The 23,452-nt window shown below is 39.6% G+C and overlaps 1 protein-coding gene across 1 annotated transcript in view; it reads left to right on the top strand.

Moving 5' to 3' along the window:
* Nucleotides 1–23,452, top strand: part of GLIS3 (GLIS family zinc finger 3) — a 259,122-nt gene that overhangs the window by 183,272 nt on the left and 52,398 nt on the right. Inside the window, exon 7 of the mRNA XM_074954088.1 lies at nt 14,623–14,764. Within this exon, the coding sequence (XP_074810189.1) occupies nt 14,623–14,764 (142 nt within the window). The remainder of the gene's footprint in view (nt 1–14,622; nt 14,765–23,452) is intronic.

Below are 23,452 nucleotides of genomic sequence, written 5' to 3'. Positions count from 1 at the left end.
AGTAGGGTGACAAGACAGCAAGTGTGAAAAATTGGGACAGGGGGTGGGGGCTTATAGGAGCCTGTATAAGAAAAAGACCCAAAAATTGGGACTGTCCCTATAAAATCGGGACATCTGGTCACCCTAGTGTCTAGGCTGACCAGATAGCAAGTGTCAAAATTCGGGACAGGAGGTGGGGGGTAATAGGTGCCTAGGTGAGAAAAAGACCCAAAAATTGGGACTGTCCCTATAAAATCGGGACATCTGGTCACCCTAACAGTGTCACTAGTGCGGAATGTGAACTTCAATGAAACAGTGATACCGTTGGGCAGCTATTTATTTATCTGTTTATTTATTTATTTATTTGTACATTCTTGTATCTATCATAGCCCTCTTTCCCAACAATTGTACTATGTGTCTACTATCTCTTCTTTCTCCATTTTAAGGCTGTTTATTGCTTCTCCACTGACTCCATACAGTCAGCATCTGAATGACACTTCAAAAAATTGTTCAAATGTTTTTAGAAGTTAGTTGGAGTTAGTTTATTGGATTTGTATATTAGCCTGATGGATGTTGCAAAACACCTGACTTTCTATTTCACCAAAGAGTCAGGGGTCTCCCAAATGTCACTATTAGGATGCTAGGGAGGTAGAACATCTTATTTGTCACAGGAGTTGCGTCTGGGGAAGGACTGAATATACAAACATTCGCCAAGTTTGCTACAAACATGGTTCAGTTTTTCCTGAAAATTCTCCCTTTTTGGTACCAAAATTGGCAACGTGAAAACTGGGGGCTTTGCACAGCTGCTCTCGGTGAGCTCATAAACCAAACAGCCCAGGGAAAAAAACCCTTCAGACGCTGTTGTTTCTATGAAGTCCATCAAGAGGCTTTCTGAGTTTCTCTGATTGGCTCTGTCAAATTGTGGAAGTAAATGAGGTGGGGAGGGAGAAGAGCAGTCGTTCAGCCTGTTTTCTGGCGTTTAAAAAAAACGGAAGGAGAAAGTTTTGGCTGGACTCAATGCGGGGTTTCCTGTCCTGACTCTCTCAAAGATGCATTTTAGTTGTTTGAATGGTAGCTCGGGCTAGCATTGGTTGGAAATTTTTCAGATGAAATTTTTTGTCATTGAAAGAATGGCCTTTTCCAAAAGTAGGCATTTCCATCTTAAAATTTTAGCTTTTAAATTTTTTCAATATTTTTAACAAACCTGGGAAATGAAAAATTTAGTCTTTCTTGGTTTACTGTTTTTTCAGTGGCACATTGTAACAAAGGGAGGAAGAACAAGAAAACTGAAAAACATGGCGGGAAATGAAAAATTAAAAACTTTGAAAATGAAAATTTTCAAAATCAAATATTTACAATGAAAATCTACGATAAAAATGTCACAAACATGAAAAACTGTTCCTTTTCAAAATCTTCAGAATAAATATGACTTCAAAGTTTTTCATTAAAAATGTTTTCCATTTTTTTATTTAGTCTAGTTGTGTACATAGTGTCCTTGTCTCCTCTAAGCTTCTACCTTGATTTTTATTGAGGAGTAAACAAGCTTAGCCTGACGTTGGTAAATCTGAATTAAGTGGGTTTTTTTAAATCTCCAGGTTGTTGAGATTGTGTTCTTTGTGAAACTAATGCTCTGAGATATGAACACTGTTATAACGGAGCCTGAGAACAAACAGGAAGAAGATAAACAACACTGAAATGTAGTGGCTCAGGGATCAATAGCATTTTTCAATATGGCTGATAATTGTATAATCAGAAAAGGCAACTTCCTTCAGATCTGCAGGAAGACTAGAATGGTTAGATAAATACTGCAGATGACCATGAAGAACAGAGGTAGCAAAGGTGGACTGGTGTGACACAGAATATCTGGAAGGGAAATGTTGAGTCTACAGAGGTTTGGGGCCCTGTTCCCCTCTCACTTACACTGTTTCTATACATGTATAATTCCCCTGGGTTGCGTGGGGTAGGAATGTTTAAGTTAAAGTGGGGTAGGAGCTACTGACTCACATCTTTCTACATGATCTTCCAGTTCCTTGTTGAATAAATTACCCCAATTCAGACTTCCTTACAGATCAGTAAAGCAGGTGTACATAGCCTCAGTGAGTGAAAGACGATTTCTTACTTATACTGCCATTCACATCACTTCTGAATTTGGCCCACTGTCACTAGGATTTGAGGCAATTCACTTTGACTAAAACCTTGTATAAACTCCAAGTATCTAGGCTCTATGCAGGTGAAGGGCAGGAGAGGTGAAATCCACCCTTCCAACCCTGAGATCAAGACACAGGGGCTGCATTGCAGCCTACCTTGTGTCTGCTATTCATGTGGGCTGAAATAGTAGCCACAACCCTTCCACAATCCTTATGTGTTGGGGCCATAAGAGTAGCATCAACAAGGATTATGTGGCCACTCCCTGGCTTATTCCAACCATTGCCCTCCTTGCTAGTCTGTGCTGGCATTGGGTAAAGAGACCCCTTCTGTAGCCCCCAGATTTTGCAAAGAGGCACTTCCCAGCTACATCATCCCACAGCCAAACCTCTTCCCCCACAATGCATTCCTAGTACAAATGATATAAGTGATGCAGTGCCTAATTTGTGCACCATAGGTCAATTTCACCGTCAGGGACGAATCTGGATCACTGTTACGCCTCTGGACCTTGGCCATCCTGATAATCTCTGTATCCCCTAGCAGGTTGCCTTTTTTTCCCCTTTATGTCTGACTTACTCAAATATATAAGGCTGTCTGCTTAAAATATGAAAAAACAAGCAAAATAGGTAGAATAAAAAAAGGGGAGCCAAAAGACACTCCTTTTCTGAGCAATATTTTCTCAGGCAATGATAGTTCTACATTAACCTGTAATGGGGCACTGGAACAATTTTTATAGTGGGGATGCTGAGAGCCATTGAACCAAGCTGTAAACCCTGTATATAATGGAAACCGCTTCACGCCAAGGGTTTGTAGCATCCCCCGCACCCCGAGTTCCAGTCTGTAATTAATAACATCTAAAAAGGCTTGACAGATAGTTTACTTTTATTGTCTGCTATGGGATGCTTTGACAAATACATCCTTCTCCCACAAATAATATAGATCCGGTTTTATAAATATGGGCAGCATATAATGCTGTGTAATGTCATCTTGATTGTTCATTGTTTCTTTTACAATAGGACCAAGTTCTCTGTTTAACTTTTATGAGTATATGTTGATTTCACCCCAGTATGGCTGAAGTTACCTGTTTGTTTGCATAGACTTTGAGTAAATGGAGTTTCATGCCAGTGTTTGGGTTTAGTGGCGAGCACAGATAAAGCACGGTGTCCAGGGTTTTTCTTTTGCTGAAATCTTTGGAATCTACAGAATTGTCTTGAGTTAGTTTTTTCATTCTCTTGCCTTAGTCTTTTTAATCCTTTCCCCAGTATTTTAAAAGGATCTGTTTGCCTGTGGAAACAATGTTAGTGCCTTTTTGCTGAATGTCTTACAAATGCAGCAAATAAACTCATTCTTTTTTTCCCTCTCTCTGTCACTCAGAATGATTGCCAAGAAAAGCAGGAGCCATGAAGGGCTGAAACTTTATACTATTGATATTCAGCAGTTATTAGTGTGTTGTGTTAGTGACAGCAAACAGCAATGTTGTAGATTATTAGCCTACATGTATCTGGAGAAACTGTTCACAACAAGGCGGGTGTTCAGAAGCAGGGCAAACAGCTTTTCTCCAGCTCCTAAAGTACCAGCCCTGTATAATTCTGTCTTTCAGTTTTAAGTTGCTCTTGTTCAAACTCTTAGTTCAGATTTCACTGTTAATACTGCAACAGGGAGAGAATTGAGTAAAGGGGTGAGGGGGGAGGAATCTATTTCCATGCTGTGAGAGCAGATGAATTTAAGGATATTTTTCCCCCACTTGTTTTCTATGGAGTCCATTTAAAATATGTCATTAATGCAAACAGAAGTGCATTCAGAGGGTAAGGGTCAGTGAGCAGTGCCCATGGCAACTAAGAAACTATTCTGCACAAAAAATGTGATAAAGAGTAAGTGTTTTAATCCTCAACTTTAATCCCTTTACTTCCTGTTCTCAAAATGAAATATAAATCAGGCACCATGGAGTGCAGCAATTTTTCCTGAAAGGGACGTTGGCGAGAAAAGGATTAGTAATGGGCAGAAGTGTTTAAGGAATTTAATCACACAATTTGTTGTAAAACTTTTGAGACTACGAGTGACCAGTTCTTTTGAGCCTGGCCAATGAAAAACAACAAAACATACTTTGAAAGTGATTAGAGGGCTGGCTCTGGCTGACACCCCCATTTGTTGTTGTTGTTGTTACATCATTGCAGCAGTTGCTGTGACTTAAGAAACCATGGAATGTACTTGGTGTGCCCACTGAGAAGGCTCCGAGATGGGGGTGGTATTTTAATGGTGGTGTATAGAGGACTCTTCTGATCTCTAGGAAACAGAAACAATAAAGCAACCTGCATTTTTCATCTTGCTACTGGGGTTGCTGCAGTTGTTATAATCAGGAGATTAGGAAAGCACTGTGACATTAATATTTACAGATAGTCTGCTTTCTGCTACATTTGTCCATCACTGCTTTCAGTCTGAGGTTTCCCTTGTGCTGCTATAGGCTTTGGCAATATGGAGTAGTGGTACATGTTCAAGGAGGAAGAGCTAGCATCACACTTGAAGAAATAAATATATTGTCACATGGCCAGAAAACAAACCAAAAAGAAACTGAATCAAAACACAACTGAAATATCCCTTATTTGACAAGTGCAGCAATGTTTGTTATGCCTGTATTCTACCTTTGTTATCAAACTATGCCCCTTTTCATTCATGCCTTTCACCTCTCCCTTCAGGATTTCTATGAGATTGTTTCCTGCTACTTTTATGCATATTCCTGTGACACTGTCACAAAGACTTGTCAGTAAATAGTTCAGCAACTGTGTGTATAAAATATATAAGCAGATATCAAACTCTTCCCACTGAAATCCTGTATCCTGGAGCTATAGAACCTGATGATCACTGCTGTATTCGTGCCATATTCAGTCTCACAGACTATGAGTGATAAAGGTTCTGCAGGCCACATTAGGTCCTTGGTGTTAGCTGTGCAGTCCTTTTGCCTTCAGTGGTTTTACACAAGTGTAACTGATTGGAACTAAGTAAACAATTCTATTGAAGAATAGAATTCAGCTCTCACTTTCTTAGTTGTGTTGGCTATACAGGCTAACATGAGATAAAAAATGAAATATATTTTTGTCCTTAAAGAAAGCAGACCTGACTGAATGCACACATCGAGCAGCTCTGTTGAGTGTGAAGGTACCATTTTACTTAATCACTTTTCAGACTAGAATTGCACTTTTAGATAACAGACTGAGTTTCACCTGCTTTGAGCCTTCTCAAGGCATGTGCACATCGTTGGATTTCTGTTTTTTTTTAATGCATGTAAAGTAAGGATGATTAAGATAATTATAGATAAAGAATATAATCGACTCACTTTAGGCTTCGTGGAAGTAGTGAGTTTTCAAGAGCAATTTGAATAAAGGGAGCATTGAGGCTTAATGTTTTTTCTTAGAAACCCAAAACTTGGGACAGCTTCACTGAGGCTTGTGAAATTTTGGGAAAAGCTGGCCCTGTTTGAGAGTCCCCAGACTGATTTACAGTTTCAGTAAGACTCAGGGGGGTTGGCTGTGTTGTAGGTTGAGATGTGAGTTTGTTAGAACCTGAAACTCGTAGCAGAATGTCTGTGTGTGGGTGGGGGTGTTATGGTTAAAGGGTGAACTGTACCTTTGACCCCTCACTCTGTCTCTCTATGGACGCATTTTGAAGCAACAGGCCCATATCTGTGCTTCTCTCAGGATGGAATCCCCTGATTTATGGGGGTGGGGAGGAGTGATAGCTCAGTGGTTTGAGCATTGGACTGCTAAACCCAGGGTTGTGAGTTCAATCCTTGAGGGGGCCATTTAGGGATCTGGGGCAAAAACTGGGGATTGGTCCTGCTTTGAGGAGGGGGTTGGACTAGATGACCTCCTGAGGTCCCTTCTGTGATTCACCCCATTTTTACACTGGATCCCCAAGTAAAACCCCTCCCCCCGCCCTGTTCACCAGCTGTATCCCAAGTCCAACTGGCTTCTGGCCCATGCTTAGGCTTCCCTCTGGGATCTTATGACTAGGGCTCCGTGTCTGTCACAGGGGTCACGGAAGTCATGGATTCCGTTACTTTCCACAACCTCCATGACTTCTGCAGGAGGGAGTGTGAGGGGGCTGTTACTTGGGAGGCCCCCAGGACAGCCACACTGGCTGCTGCTGGAGCGGCCCTAGGGACAGCCACACACACCACTGCTCCACTGGTCCTGGCAGCGGTCCCTGGGCCAGCGGCCGGAGCAGCCGCAGTCCCCAGCCAGCCAGCTGGAACAGCCACAGTCCTCTGGCCCCCAGCATCTGGTGCTGCTGGCTCCCCCCGCCCCAGTAACAGCCCCCCCACACATTCCCCCAGTGCCCCCCCCCCGATTTAATCACAGGTGTTTTTAGTATAGGTCATGGATAGGTCATGGGCCATGAATTTTTGTATATTGCCCGTCATAGGCGCTGACTCCATGGGTGCGCCATGGCTGGAGCACCCATGGGGAAAAATTGGTGAGTGCTCTGCACCCACTTGCAGCCAAGCTCCCCACTCCACCCACCCTTCCCCAGCTCATCTCCGCTTTCTCCTCCTCCCCTAAGCGTGCGGCGTCCCTGCTTCTCCTCCCAGGCTTGCTGCCGTGAAACAGCTGTTTCATGGTGTAACAAACTGTGGGAGGGAGGGGGGAGGAGCGGGAACATGGCACGCTCAGGGGAGGAGGCGGGGCTGGGGTGGGGATTTGGGGAAGGAGTCCAATGGGGCAGGGAGGGGGCGGAGTTGGGGTGGAGACTTTGGGGAAGTGGTTGGAATGGGGGAGGGGCAGGGGCAGGGGTGGGGTCGGAGCGGGGCCGGGGGGGGGGGGGGGTGAGCACCCACCGGCACCAGGAGAACTTGGTGCCTATGTTGCCTGTGACCTGTCCATGACTTTTACAAAAAATACCCATGACTAAATCGTAGCCTTATCTGTGACCACCAATATGAAAGTGCAGTAACAGAGAACAACTTGTTCAAAGCAAAGCATTATTTATCCATAGAAACATCACAGAGATGAAAGTCTTCAAACAACAGCAGCCTATATTCTTATTGCCTTAGCTAAGCTTTGAAACCATTCTTTGAAAGTTTAAGTGGCCCTCCTGTGGCCACTTATCTGTGGTGCCACAGCATCGGGGCCATGTTACAGTCTGTTTCTCTGCAGACTGCCTCCCTTCATCAGGCTGCTTTTTAATACAGTTTCCAAGTCCTTTGTTAAAGACTTCCCGCCTTGGTTCCCCCAAAGCCTCCAGCTAAAACCTTCCCCTCTCCTGTCCCCACTCACATCCTGGGATTCAGCCAGATCCTGATTCCACATTAATGGAGGTGAGCTTCAAAGACCTCTAACACCTCTACTGTCCATTTGAGTACTAGCAATCCAGCTCTGTCTACAGCCATTGTGACCTAGTCTTTGGATTCCTCAAGGCCACAGCAACCTATGAGTGATTTAACCCTTTGTTACATATTAGCCAGCAACACAATAACCACCAAACACACACACACACACATATATCATTCTTACCATGAATACATATATTACCCACATGTTTCACAGGGTTACAAACCCATGAACCCAAAATTTATAAAAGGTTCAGGGGATCCCTCTCCTAAACAAAACTGCCAGGTTTTGTCCAACTCCAACTGTTTACTATTAGAAATTGGCCCAAACATCAAATTTAGATCCTAGTGCAAACCTCCCAAAGCTGGGGAGTGAGGATTCGGATACAGGGGTTTTGGTTCAGATTAATCTAGAAAGAGGGGACACTGTAAAATTTGGATCTGGCCATGAAATTTCCCAAAGTTTAGAAGTGATTAGATCTGGGTTTTGGTTTTACTAAGAACATTCTTTATTTTGTATACAGATTTTCATACCAACTTTTCACAGATAACAAAGGAAAAAAGATGGGTTCACTCTCAATGGAGCCCCAGATGGATGTAGCATTTGTTCATTACCCTACTTAGAAGATACTCCACTCAGATGAAAAGAGAGATCTGCCAAGCACGTCTCTTTTCAGAGGAGGAGAGCAATTATTCAGCATAACTGGGCTCTTTGTCAGGTTGCATTTATTGAGAGAAACTAGCTGTTAGACAATAACATACAGTAGCTATATATATTTCCAAGTCAATCTGACACAGAATAGTATAAGATGATTTTTTAAAATGGCATGGGCTCCACTGCTAGATTGCTGGTCACTATGAACAAAGACCAGGAACCTTTCTGAATCGCAAAGAAAAGCAGCTTGAATGGGAGGGATCGTACATATTGTAGGCAGTGTTTTACATAAGGTGGTGGCAATATGAATGGGTTTAACTATCAGACATTAGCTCTGTAAGAAGCTGTGTGTGTCTGTGTGTGTTTCTCTCTTAGTTTTCATGTCTATGACTAGACTGCAGAGGAAAGGAATCTTCCTTTATGAAAATGTGAGCTTCTATAATACAGTGAAAGTTACACAAGAGACCACCCTTAATAGATAACCTCCTGTCTTAAAAGACTACCCCAAAGGATCCCCAGGCCTATGTAGTAGAATTCTGATCAACCTTTATTAGATGACAACCGCTGTTAAGCAAGCAATTTTGGTTGATCCAGTACATGGTTAATTAAGACAGATTTCACTGGATTTCTAATTGACTTCTCAAAAAGCAAAGCTTCAGTGTTATTTTCTGATTTTTGGAAAGTTGCACAGGCTCTGTTCCAGCTGAAATTTCTTCCTTCAAATGGCGTTCTTGCGTCTATATCCTTTTCTGACAAGGAAGAATGTGAGTTGCTCAATGGCAGGTTTTGAATATATTGATCTATAAGAAAGCAGTGTTTTATATACACAGTAATAGTAGAATTCAGTTCAGTCTTTCTCCTTCCCAACATTCTTTAGTCTTGAGAAAGCCATGTTTCTTATCTTGCACCACTATTCCAAAGCCAAAGTATTTTGTTACCTTAAAAAAAAAAATCTTCTAGTAGCCAATGATAACTGGCACAGGTACCAGATGTTTTTAATTTTTAGATTTATCTTTAAGAAGTATCTAGGATGTTTTTTCTTGATTTAGGAACGATCACAAAAATGAATTATATTTTATCGTAGCATTCTACATGTTGTGGTCTTCAGTATGAGTTATGGGGCGAGAGTAGCAAATATAATGTGTTTTTTATTTTATTTTTATATTGAAATGAATGCTACTCTCAGTGGATGATAGACTAGTCTTATTTGTTAACTTCCATTCTATTTACTGGTCAAGTGTTTTAATTACAACAGATGACGAAAGCTGTTTAAAACAGTGCGTATATTTATCTGTTAAAGCTGCACAGATTTCAGGTGATTAAATAGAGGCGAAGAGCATCAGGACAGAGACCCCTTCCTTCTATATTGTTTCCCAGCTCTCTGTTACTTCTGGGTGAAGGAATAAGGAGAAAACTTGGGAAGTACAAACTTGCAGAATTTCCACTGTCAGCATGATCTAGTCCTGTGCATGGGAGCATTAGACCTTGATGAAGTTGTTCTGTATGAGCAGCATGTGATCTACCATGCAAACATATAGCATGAATAAACACTCTTACATAGCTTTGGCTTCATGTTTAATTTTTAGTTTTCCAGTGGTCAGATTGGTGTACTCTATCAGTGCCATTAGGCTAGCAGGGATTAAATTTGGCTCTGCAATAGTGCAGGCAAATATTAACTTCTGGATACTCTCCTAGACAAATTCAGAAAATGTGTGGAGGCAAAGACAGAGGATCGTGCTTTACTTCCACCACTACCATCTTCCAGGCAGACAGTGACAGGCATACTTGACCACCACTAAGCCTTATTCAGTCCTTGTCAGCTGGGGCTGTTATTGTTATTGATTCATAAATTATGCAACTCACTTTATATCTATACATAGAAAAATAGTTTTATAATGCTATGACATTTTAGTGTAAAGAATTCCCCCCGTTAAAAAATTGATATTCAGTTTTATTTTGCCATTTAAGACACAACAGCCACAGTAGATCTGACAAGTACCAAAGACAAGTGGACACATTTGTTATTGGTACTTGACCCTATGTATGGAGATCTTCTGTTATGCATACAAGTGTACATACAGCCCATACAAGTTGCTTTCGGAATAATTAGATTGAAAATTCTTGGATATAAATTATATAGCTGGTAAGTTTTTGTGGTGAGAGAGGCCCAGTCTTTGTGAAGAAGCACTGATGTTAAAATGCTACAGTAATATTGAATGCCAGGCAGGGTTTTGAAGTTACTATGATCCTATTTTAAATGGTTTGGTAAAACTAATCCTATTTGAAAAATCTTAAACTACTTTTCTCATGGCCAAGACTCTTCATAAACACACATTTTTGTGGCATCTGATTCCTGTTGAACAAGAAGAACCTACCAATGTTATGCAGAAACACGCACAACCCAGATAAAACACATTGGTTAGAGAAATGCAAAACAAAAGGCCTTTGATTCTTAGTCGTTTTCTTTGGAAATATGTCATGCATCAAACTAACGTAATGCCTCTGCTTTTAGACTCAAATATAATGAAACTGAAAATTGAGGAATCTGGCCCTTATTCCCTCCTAATTACTTCCACTTGACTCACTTAATCTTGGGTGATTATTCAATCATACCTGAAATGAGAAAATGACGGGAGTAGAATTTCCATCTCTTGTTCTGAGAGCTTATAAACATTAGCAGAACTGTCATGGGGAAAAAAACAAATGTAAATCGCTGTTGACAGTGCCTTGTTTTTATATATTAAAAAAAATCCCCATATTGTGATGGAAGCAGCTCAAGTTTCTAAGTACAGAGCTTGTCAAGTCTTAGAATCATAAAATATCAAGGTTGGAAGGGACCTCAGGAGGTCATCTAGTCCAACCCCTGCTGAAAGCAGGACCAATCCCCAATTTTTGCCCCAGATCCCTAAATGGCCCCCTCAAAGGATTGAACTCACAACCCTGGGTTTAGCAGGCCAATGCTCAAACCACTGAGCTATCCCTCCCCCCTTCTGGGTGACTTAATTATTAAAGATAAAAATCTATCATTTGGAACAAGTATTTCATAAAGGAAGGTTGTGCAGCAGCTCAGCAGCTGCGTTGTTTACTTGCACCTGGGCCAGCCATGAATTCAGGCCAAGAAATGGCACACCGGAAACCTCTGTGCTCAGTGTGTTCAGAATGTCTGTCATTGATTCCATCACTCAGCAAGGTAACTTGCTACAGACGGTACCTTTGCCTCTCTGCTCAAGGGTAGAATGATTGGCATGTTTTAAGTCACAATGAAATTGCACTGGTGACTAGCTGGATGCTCATATGAGATGGACTATGTCACAGCCAGGAATACAGTATATTTGATTTGCAAGTTTGAAGTGAGCCACATTGCATAGTCAAATCAAAGTCTGGTTATTTCAGAAACTACTTTAAGAACAGATGATATCCCTATAACCCAGCCTGAGTAAGGGGCACATGTAACTATGCTCTCACAGAAGCAAAGCGGAAATTAGATTGTCAACATAGAGCGGGTCAGCATTTTTTCTTAACTTTTTTCTATGAAAATAGGCTGGTTGACAAAAAACAGAAATTTTCATGAGAGAATTTCTGTTTTTATCAACAATTGGGGGGGGGGCTTAATCAGGAAAAAATAACTCCAAAAACCAATTTTAGTTTTTGACAATGTAAACCAAAAAATTAGTTTTCAGGCTTTCAGTGAAAACCTGAAAATTTCTGTGGAAATTTCTGACTAATTTTTTAAAAATGTTTGCAAGAAATAAAATACATCTTTTTGACCAGCTGAAACTACGATGCTGAGAGTCACCATCTCTTTTTCTTCAGGGAGTATATAGTTTGTGCCTGCCCTTTTACTGGCACAGATAACTTTCCCCCTCTGCAATGGTTCCGGTGCATTGCCTGATGCATTAGTGGGGTGGAGACTAGGCTGCCCAGACATTCTTACTGGTTTCCTAGCACCATCTTTGCAGGAAAGAAAATAGCAGACCAAGGGCAGCTGTTTCTCTTTTTCCCCTCACCCCTCACAGTGTAGGCTATATGGAGAAGAAAGGGTGCGCCTAACACCTTTATTCCCTTGCAAGGGTGTGTAGTATGTCTATGACTGACCTTTTTATAGTTTTGTTTTGCAGTTGTGCAACTGACTGCAGAATCCACCTCTTTCTCCAGAATCTAAGCTTTCATTTTAAAAATAAATGTTTTTAGTCCTCATAGTTGTGAAGAAACCCTTCCAAATATGAGCTGAATGTACTGAATTGCAGTGTGGTCTTTCTGGGAGATAATTACATGGGTTCAGAACCCTCTGCAGACAGACAATCAGAGCACAGCTTTCTTCCAGAGTTTTTTATGAGAATTATCCCTGATGGCTGGGCAGGTCAGAAAATTTTGTGTTAGCACTGATTGTCCTGAGGGAATCATTCCCAGTGCCAGATAGAAAACACATGTCACAAACAAAGCAAAATAGAGAGAAATGTGTGTCATGTACTTTGTGTATATTTGGTTGACATTTTTGTTTAACACGCATATCTAATCTGTAAATACCCAAACTACTCTTCTCTCAGTTCTGTTAACATACTTTTCCCTTAATTGTACCTGCCTGTGCTTCCTAAAGAAAAAGGTGATCAGTTCCATGCTATGAAGTAAAAAGGACCAATTAATTGCAGACAAGCAATTTTACACAGGAACCTCTGGAAATCTTCACTCTGTGTAAACATTTATTTGAAATCTTTCTTCAAAAAGGATGGTTGTCTTTGTTGTATTATTATTTAATTTTATATTACGATGATGATGAATCAGGTTTGATAGAAATTAGCACCACTTCTGCTTCTTATGTTAAGAAAAATATAGATAAAAAGAATGTGAATATGTTTGGCCCCAGGAGTACACATGCACTTAATTTCATAAAAGGCCATATTACTGCTGGTATCAGTAAAGGCATAAGAACCAGTAAGTAATAGAAAGCAGACAGGAGTTCCTGGCTACAGTAGAAAAAACATCTGGGCCCTTGAGCAGATTGTAAATATGGGAGATAAATAAGAACTGATTTCCAGAACTCATATTAAACTTGATTTTTTTCTTTGAATTTTTCTATGCTTTGGGCTTTAGATAAACCCCAGAAAAACAAACATACATACATACAAACATATCTTTCAAACATCTTTTACCCTTAGGAATATTAAGCACTACTGTTGCATAATTTTTTTGTTTCAAAGAGAAAAATAATGTACAGTATACATGGGCTGAGCAAATGGTTTTGACTAATCACAGTCCTCATTTATTATTTCAATGTTATTTGTCTCTGTTATAGTTAATGTAGTCACACTGCTTGGAATATATGGGCCTGATTCTCCACTCCATTACCCCAGTTTTACACCATTGTAAATCCAGTGAAGTCAATAAGTCATACCAATGTAAAGCAAGAGTCATGCAGCTTAAAGCTGGTCTAACAGAGTGGGGAATGATTCAATGTGTTTTTAAGGCTTTGAGACAATGAAGCTTATCCTTGAAGAGCTGGGGAAACCCTAGACTCATTGCATGAAGCCACCAACAGATCAATCCCAGCACGAAATCCTGATGTTGCCTGACCTTCATGTTATGTCAGTTACTCACTGTCATCACGTAGTGGTGCAACATGATGAAATCACAAATTAATATCAGCATCATGCACCTGACTATTTTGTGGCTCTCCATAGTTCTATTCAGCATTGTTGCCTCTTTCCCTGGTTCCCCATTCCTGAATGTGGAAGGACAGGGATGTTTCTCTCTTCCTCTCTTGCTTCTTCTCTCCCTATCTTCCTCCACTGGATTCTTGGAGGAATTGGGTTAGATCCTGGATTTCTATAGCCCACTTACCTAGCACTCTCTGTATGGCCTCTCATGAGACCAGGCAAAGTGAAAGATGCTCCAATTAGACCAATAGGGCCTCATTCTCATTTACATTAGGGCCATTTTACAGCTACAGCTCTGCAACTATAACTCTTTATGTCTACTTTATATTGCCAAAGTGGTCTTAGTGTAAATGAGAATGAGGCCCATAAACTCCAGACGAGCTGTATATGAGGGTAACAAAACCTTACATGTGTCTTTAGAGCTACAGGCTGAGATCACTATTTTAAGACGTCTTACAAATGTTTATACTATATACATCACTTCCCTGCTCATAAAGGAAATGTTGGTCCCATTTGATAGTTTCTCTAATGTGCAGCAGTCAAGCCAATATTTCAATTCTGTGGAGCACTGTGCAAAGAAGAAAGCATCTTTCTTGGATTTCTTCTGCTCACCCTTCCCACACTCCGTCCCCCTCCCTTGGTTCTCAAAATATTTCCTTCTGTGGGACATCAGGATGTTTTGTGGCCCATATTTTGAGAACCACTGCTCTAATAGAACAGTCATTTATCAGGATTGTATATAGAAGAATCTTTCTCTCTCAGTTTCCTCTTCTAACCCCTCAACCTTTCTTCATTATCACTGCCCAATATCTTGGTGATCATTTTCCTGTGATGATGGTTTTTCCTTCTTATCTCTTGTGCTTCAGTTGCGATCAAGCTCAGAGCTTGACCAGGACATCCTCAACGATTGCCTCACTATTCAGCCTCTCCAACCAGCCCCTTCACCACATGATGCTGCAGACAATACCATGGGACGATCGCCAGGGCCTGTTCATGACATCTACACAGGTATAGTAAAAAGACAGGAAATTATCCCAGAACATTTAAAGTTAGGTATGACTGATGTATACTTCTGGGATTTTTAATGTGTGAAAAACTCTCTAAAATCCACCTCTTTTTCTTCCTAAACTACTCCTGAGAAGGACAGAACAATGGTATGTCTCTATCTGATATTTAAGTCTTTTTTTAGTAGGTCTCATTTTGCCCATGAAAAGACATACCACAATAAGGAATATGTTTGCTCTATGGGAATTGGACTCTTGCCAGAGGTTCAATTCACCCATTCCTTCTAGGCTCCTTAAGTTTATTAAATTCGATTTAGAACTGAAAGGGAATATTTCCCTCTTTGCTATTCATCTATAATTTTTTAAATAAAGTTATATAAATTAGGTTAAATGTGGCATTTTGTTAGAAAGTATAATAAACCCTTGTCCTATAGGTAAATATAAATCCACCAATAAACATATCTATATTGTTTACATAACAAGCCTTTTTTATAGTTTCAATTAAGTGTTTGGGAATTTCACTCTCAAATAATGACTAATGTTGGTTTGCAGTGGTTATAGCTGTTCAAATTTAAGAATTGATATTGAAATATTAAGAAAATAAAAGTGACAATATTTTCCAAAGTTCAAGATCATCTGTAACATGCAGTGGATGACATTTCAGCGTTTAGTATGAAATATCTAGATAACTGCAAAAACACCTATTTTTCAGTATTTGCTAGAATATTGTTGCATCTCCCAACAGTCTTCATTCTCTCTTAGCTGAGAGTCTAATCGAAAACCTCATTGGCAAGTCAAAGAGTTAGCTGAATCTTACAATGAGGAGGAGAACAATATAAAGTGGCTATTTTAAATAATGTTCTCCTCCTCATTGTAAGATTCAGCTAACTCTTTGACTTGCCAATGAGGTTTTCAATTAGACTCTCAGCTAAGTGAGAATGAAGGTTGTTATATGTGTGTGTGTGTGTGTGTGTGTGTGTACACACTATCTAGTAGTTTCATTTTGCTGTAAGACATGCCTGTTCTCAATTTGTTTTTCCCAAAGCTGTCATTGAACTATATAGTACTTTTAATGTCGTTTTTCTCATTTGTGTTTGATGTGTAATGTTATGATTGAGATTTACACAAAGAAAAGTCAGGAAATTGAAAGTTGTGGTTCCCACAGTGACTACAACTCAGGCCTTTTTCATATAAGAACTGTTTTGCCTTACTGCATATGATGTTAATTTTTAATGCCTTAATCCACGTAGTCTATTCAATTTCTTTCAATCTGAGTGTTGAGGGAAATGTCAAAATTCAAAGTTACATTTGTGTAACTATCTTAATTACTTTACTAACATAGGTTTGTGTACTTCTGATTCTCTTTTATTGCCCTTTGAGGAGGGGATGGGTACTGAAGAAGTTTGAATAAAATACTTGATGTGCTGGACCTTCATTCATCTGAATAAAAACTTAAAACTTTTTTCAGGAAAGAAAAAGGTTGGTTATTCTGCCCCCCCCTCCCCCCCCCCCAAAAAAATTATCTTTCATTGGTGACTTACTGACTTGGGGACAGACAGGGCCAGAGTTCCAGAAGACCTCAGCATGTTCTCACAAAAATGTCTCAGTGGGAGCTGCTGAGATTTTTACAGATCTTGCTTATATGTGCTGTTGAACTTTTCAGTTCTAGGTTGCTGATTCAAATCCAGCACAGGCTGGGAAGGACCAGAAGTTTCTAGGCCAAAAGAATTAGTGAGCTCAGTCCAGTTCTCAGTCAACAGTTGTCCACTCTATAAATGATACAATTGAGCACTCTATTTGTCAGTCTCAGCAGAGAGATCAAGGACCAAATAGGCATGGAAAACTGAACTCCCCTCTCCCTTGCAACTGGTGTTTTAGGATCCTAGTGACACAGAATAGAGCTAGTAGTTCCCCTACACATGCTTTACTAGTGGATAAATAGATGGCCTCTGACTCCAGCATCTTTCATTAGATTTTTTGTTTATTTTTCATTTCTGCATGGTCCTATAGGGAGCAAAAGTGACAATATACTGTGAGAATTAATATTTCTAGACTTATTCAAATCAAGAAATATTAGAAATCTCATTAATTTCTAGCTAAGTTTTATAGACTCAGGAAGTTTGGATGAGGTTTGCATAAGCATCGAAACTTTTGTACTTTTATCCATATTGAATCTCAAACCTTTAAAGTAACTGTGGTGATTTGAATAAATCCCCCAGTTGAGCTCTTTGACACAAGAAATTACTGACTAGTTACAAACTTTAGTAGGTTTTCAGCTCAGGACATTTTATATGCAAATCAGTTTATTTTCATTTAAATTCCAGTAATGCATTGGTTTTATGCTGAAATACAAGTTTGAAATGCAACTGGGCCACTAAGGCCTGATCCAAAGGCCACTGGTATCAATAGACTTTAGATCAGGCCCCAGTGCAGAAACTGGAAGCTCAGGAGGAAAGCTGCTAGGCAAGGAACTTAGTGTTGCCAAATCTCGTGATTTTTATCAAGGGTTTTTTTTGCTATTCAGGATAAGGGTTTTAGCTTTTTATGATCCTCTGCTGCTTTCTCATCATGAATTTTTGCCCCTATTGTCAGTGGCTGCCATCTCCCTTTATTGTCAATAGCACTGAAGGCACAGGTTGTTCTTAATCAAGATGACTGCCTTTCCTCTACAGTATCTGCATGTGTAAGAAGGGCTGCCAAAAAGTTTTAAAAAAAGTTAAAGTGCCCCAGTGTTTCCAATATGATTGAATCCAGGCTGCGGGGAGGCAATATGGCCACCCCCTCTACTCTGTCACTGGGAAACTGTGAGGGGGATGGAGGGATACATTAGAAGCAAGAGAAAGACCAAGGACAGGGTATGTCCATTACTCAATTTGGCCGGGGGGGGGAACAATAACAGAAAAATGTGGAAATGGCAGAAGTGCTAAATGACTTTTTTGTTCCAGTTTTCACCAAAAAGTTTAGTAGCAATTGGACATATTACTTAATGAATGCCAGTGAAAATGAGGTAGGATCAGAGGCTAAAATAGGAAAATAACAAGTTAAAAATTACTTAGACAAGTTAGATTTCTTCAAGTCACCAGGGCCAATTAAATACATCCTACAATACTCAAGGAGCTGACTGAGGAGATAGCTGAGCCATTAGCAATTGTCTTCGAAAAGTCATGAAAGACAGGTGAGATTCCAGAGGACTGGAAAAGGGAAAATATACTTCCCATCTATAAAAAGGGGAATAAGGACAATCTGGGAACTACAGACCAGTCAGTTTAACTTCAGTGCGTGGAAAAATTATGGAGCAAATAAGTAATCAATTTGCAGACACTTAGAAGATAATAAGATAAGTAACAGTCTTCACGGATTTGTCAAGAACCAATAGTATAAAACCAACGTAATAGCTTTCTTTGACAGTGTAATAAGCCTTATGGATGGGGGAAGTGGTAGATGTGGGAGATCTTGACTTCAGTAAGGCTTTTGATACTGTTTCTCATGACCTTCTCATAAACAAGCTAAGGAAATATAAACTTGATGGAGCTACTATAAGGTGCGTGCATAACTGGTTGGAAAACCATTCCCAGAGAGTACTTATCAGTGGTTCACAGGCAAGTTTGAAGGACATATCAAGTGGGGTCCCACAGGGATCAGTCCTGGGTCCAGCTCTGTTCAATATCTTCATCAGTGATTTAGATAATGGCATAGAGAGTACACTTATAAAGTTTGCAGATGATACCAATCTGGGAGGGGTTGCAAGTTCTCTGGAGGATAGGATTAAAATTCAAAATAATCTGGACAAACTGGAGAAATGGTCTGAAGTAAATAGGATGAAATTCAGTAAGGACAAATGCAAAGTACTCCACTTAGGAAGGAACAATCAGTTGCACACATACAAAATACAAAATGGGAAACGACTGCCTCAAAAGGAGTACTGCAGAAACGTACCTGGGAGTCATAGTAAATCACAAGCTAAATATGAATCAAGAGTATAACACTGTTGCAAAAAAAAGCAAACATCATTCTAGGTTGTATTAGCAGAAGTATGGTAAGCAAGGCATGAGAAGTAATTCTTCCACTCTACTTTGCACTGATTAGGCCTCAGCTGTAGTATTGTGTCCAGTTCTGGGTGCCACATTTCAGGAAAGATGTGGACAAATTGGAGAAAGTCCCAGAGAAGAGCAACAAAAATGATTAAAGGTCTGGAAAACATGACCTATGTGGGAAGCTTGAAAAAATTGGGTTTGTTTAGTCTGGAGAAGAGAAGATTGAAAGGAGACATGATAACAGTTTTCAAGTATGTACAAAGTTGTTACAAGGAGGAAGAAGAAACATTGTTCTCTCTAACCTCTGAGGGTAGGACAAGAAGCAGAGGGCTTAAATTGCAGCAAAGGAGGTTTAGGTTGGACATTAGGGAAAACTTCCTAACTGCCAGGGTGGTTAAGCACTGAAATAAATTGCCTAGGGAGTTTGTGGAATCTCCATCACTGGAGATTTTTAAGAGCAGGTTAGACAAACACCTGTCAGGCATGGTCTAGATAATACTTAGCCTTGAGTGCAGGGGACTGGACTAGAAGACCTCTCGAGGTCCCTTCCAACCCTATGATTCTGTTTGGGAGGCAGGGAAGAGAAGTGGTAGAGGATCTGAGGGTCAGGGAGTGGGCTGAGAGGGTGTGCATGTGAGGAGCCAGGGGCAGACTGGGGAGATTGTGAGGAGGCAAGAGAGGAGAGTGTAGGTGCAGGATGGTAATGTAGAGTGAAGAGGAGGGAGATGAGAATCTAGATGCAGGAAATAATCACAAGAGGAACAGGGATGTGTGAAATATGAGAGGAGACTTAAGAGGTGGATGGGGAATAGGGGAAGAGATGTGTGTGAGGGATAGAAGAACATGAGGGGGGGAATGGAGAGCAGTTAGGGGACTGGGGACTGTGGAGGGAGTCAGGAGGGGAGAAAGTAAAAGGATAAGTAATGAGTCAATGCTAAACCAGATTGAGCGGTAAAGTGGAGTCCCCTGCAAGCTGGCAATTTTTCTGTGTGTGCATTTAAGTTTGAATTTTGAAACTGAGATCTTTTGAGGCAGGTAGCTTCTCCCTTAAGGCTTTAAAAAAAATAGAGGTAGTGAAGAAAATAAATGTATTTTAATAGCTTGATTTCCAATCCTATTTCATGATATTTTACAGTCTGATTCATGATTTTTGCTTGGGGTTGGCAATATTGCATGACTGTTTGGATTCCTGGAGGAAATCGGTAATTTTTCATTTCTCACTATTTGTCTCTGCTTCCTACTGAACAGCAATTCTTGTAAACTAAGAGTTAATCATCATGCTTTTATGAGCTGTAATTTCTCATTAGTTAATTGACTGGTTTCTCTAACGCATTTATTTATTTATTGCTGCATCTATCAATCAGTTCACACATTTATTTGCTTTTTTCTTGGTGCACAGAAGACAGGTAGTATTGTTTCCCATCAATTAGCTTGGGATTTTATGTCAGGGATAGACAAAGCCATGTCATTTCATTCTGACAACCTCCCAATCCATTTGGAAGAAATTATTTCATTAACTACTTATCTGGGCTACTGGATAATGAAAAAGTGAAATAATAAAGGAGAGACTGGATTTTTAGGGAATGGCAATATTAAAATTATTCATGCTGCAGAGAATGGAAAAGCATTATAAAGTTGGCTGTGGTGTCCTAGAGAAGCGACTGTTCCAGTTGACAAATGGAAGCAGCAAAAATGATCCCACACTCAAGTTGAGGAGAAAAAGGGTCGACAGAATCTGAAGCAGAAAATAGATGATACTCACTTTTACTGTAAACTGTTACACAGGACCTATCACCTGAAATGTGTCTGTGCTGTTTTCCGATTATAGACATGAGCAGATGTCTCTGTTCCCAGTGGCCTTCATCAAACTTTTTACCAATTGGAGATATTTTAATAGTTTATACATATTTAAAAGCAAGAAATTTTTTTAATCATTTTTCGTCTAAGGGATGCACAAAATATATACTTGAAGGGATACTGTCAACTTGAAAAATCACACTTCTCTTTGGAACTGTTGTACCCGCTCAAGTTACAAGTATTGCCTTAGAAAACTATAATTGAAAGAAATGAGTGGAAATATATTTTTTCTCTATTTTTCCCTGTTTACTTTGTGCATTTGAAAGCACGTTGTATGTATCCATTTTCACTTTTCTCCTGTATATACAATTTCTTCCATTCTGAAAAGATATTTATAACCATCAACAGAAGGAGCAGAAAAACACTTATATGTGTTTTTTTTATTCAGAATGTAATATTTAAAGGGTTTTCTGTCAGAAACTGGAATCATTTCAAATAAGTCAATTTAAAAACTCCATGTTGAGGGTGTCCCTTTAAAGCTCTGAGCTAGCTTTCAGAGGAGCTGGGTATCCATAGCCCTCAGTGATTTCAGGTGCTTAGCACCTCTGAAAATCAGGCCATTAGTCCACTAAACATTAATTTAGACGTGAATTGTAAAGCTAACCTGCATATTTAAAGGTCCTAAGTAGCCCTACATTTAATTAGCTTTAGAAAATGGGATAAAAGGATTTTTTATTTAAAAAACCACTGTAGTTTTGTGGTTCATCGTAATGCACTAGTGAAGTCATTAGTCTTTTTTTTAATTCAGAAAACTGTAGAAGACCATTTCTTTTATTTTTTTCTTTCTTTTAAGAAATGGCAAAAATGAAAAACTTTGAGACTAGCACATTTTTATGGCTTAAAGTATAATCATGCATAAAAGTGACTTAGGACTTGTCTCTATAGACACTTAGTGCAAGAGAAGCCATTGTATGAATCTACAGTGCACTAGTTTTCCATGCACTACTGGCCATGTGGACCCTGCTACCGTGCACTAAAAGTTTCATAGCACACACCTCAGCTTGCTGTGCACTATGTTTTTGTGTAGAAAAGCCCTTTCCTTTGAAGAGCCTGATTCAGCAAACATGTACAAATGTGTGTTTAACTTTAAGTGTGTGTGGTCCCTTTGATTTCACTGAAATTACTCATACTTAAAGTTAGGCACATGCATAAAAATTTGCAGTAGCAAGGCCTAAAATGAAACCTATTCTGACTTGTGATATAAGAAGTTTAAATATAGCATAATCATCCTAATAATACAGTGGAGTACACTTATGGATCTTTTATTACCAAAAAAAGGTGAAAACAGATCCAAAAAATAAAATTAGCATTATAGATTAGAAAAACAGTTATAATAACAATAGTATAAAATATATAATTATAACAATGTTTTTTCATAAGCTATAATATTTGAGAAATTATTAAAATGTAAAGATTTATTGTATTTTTATAAACCTTCTAGATTTTAGAAAAACTTGTTATTTTTACTGTTTTCTATATGAATTGCATGGTTAGGACTAACCTCACCACTAGGTATATATTTAATTCTTGGTCTAAATTCTGATCTGTGTTGCACTGGTGCAAGGCAGAGTAGACTTTGACTCAGAATAATTGAGGGCCTGAGCCTGCAAACACTTAAGCAAGTCCAAAACTTTACTCATGTGAGTAGTTCTATTGAGGTTGATGGGACTACTCATAGGTGTAAATTTAGGCATGTGCATATGTATTTGCAGGAGTGTTACTTAAATATTCCTTGGACCAGAATGAGAGTGAGACTCAGCCTATAGCCCCGTGGTTAGGGTATGCACCTGGGAGACCCAGGTTCCAGTCCCTGCTCTAATGAGTATGTAAGTATTTTATACAAAGTAGAATAGCTTCAACAGGAGAGACTGAGAGAGACCCACCCTAGTGGTGCGGGCACTCACCTGTGAGGTTAGAGACCTGGGTTCAAATTCTTGCTCTGAATCAGTCAGAGCAGGGATTTGAACCTGGGTTTCCCACATACTAGGTGAGCACACTGGGTTTTTGGGCATAAGGGTGGCACCATCACTATCTCCTCCTCATTTTTTTTTTTTACAATTTTTTTGTGACAAAGGGCTGGCCCAGCTTAAGCACCTAACTCCAGGAGAGTATTCATGGTTGAGAATCACAGGTGGAGGGAGGCATCTCCTTCTGGACCAGAGTTAGGCACCTAATTCCCTTTGAGGAGCAGGGCTTAGGCTCCACCACTTTCTTCTGCATTTCCTACTGGCTAGCTTAGCCAGCTCCCCACTCAGCTTACTGGCTTTTGTGAATCCCATTCTTAGGTTCCTAGCTCTCCCCACACATCGTATAAGGAACCTGGCTACCTAAATTGCAGCTGTGGAATCAGGTGGGCAGCAGAGTGCCTACATATTAGATGTTGCAATGCTCAGTGTAAGTACCCCTTTACGAATCTAGCCCTATGTTGTCATTTAAAAAAATCCTAGTCATTCTGGTTTATTCAGTATTATAGTATCATGAAATTTTCAGTCTGAATTTATAAATGATATATTTTCTACTACATCCCTATATCCTAAAATATTTTGTGCCCCATCTCCTAGAATTTCTTATGCCAAAAAATCCTAAATGCTGTAATATAGAATATTTTTTTAGTTTTTAAGTTTATTATGCCATATGTGGCAAAAATTCAACAGTTTCACATTTTAAAATAAACCAAAATGTATAATTTATAAATTCTCTCTGAAAATGTCATGAATTGCACATTCTCCAGTGCTCTAAAATGAAGCAAGCTAATTACTGCAGCTGTTCACATTTGCAAGTTTTTCTTTGCACCAGAAATA

The sequence above is a fragment of the Natator depressus genome, chromosome 5 (assembly GCF_965152275.1).
Source record: "Natator depressus isolate rNatDep1 chromosome 5, rNatDep2.hap1, whole genome shotgun sequence".
Classification (NCBI taxonomy): Eukaryota; Metazoa; Chordata; order Testudines; family Cheloniidae; genus Natator; species Natator depressus.
This window is presented reverse-complemented; position numbering and strand designations above follow the sequence as displayed.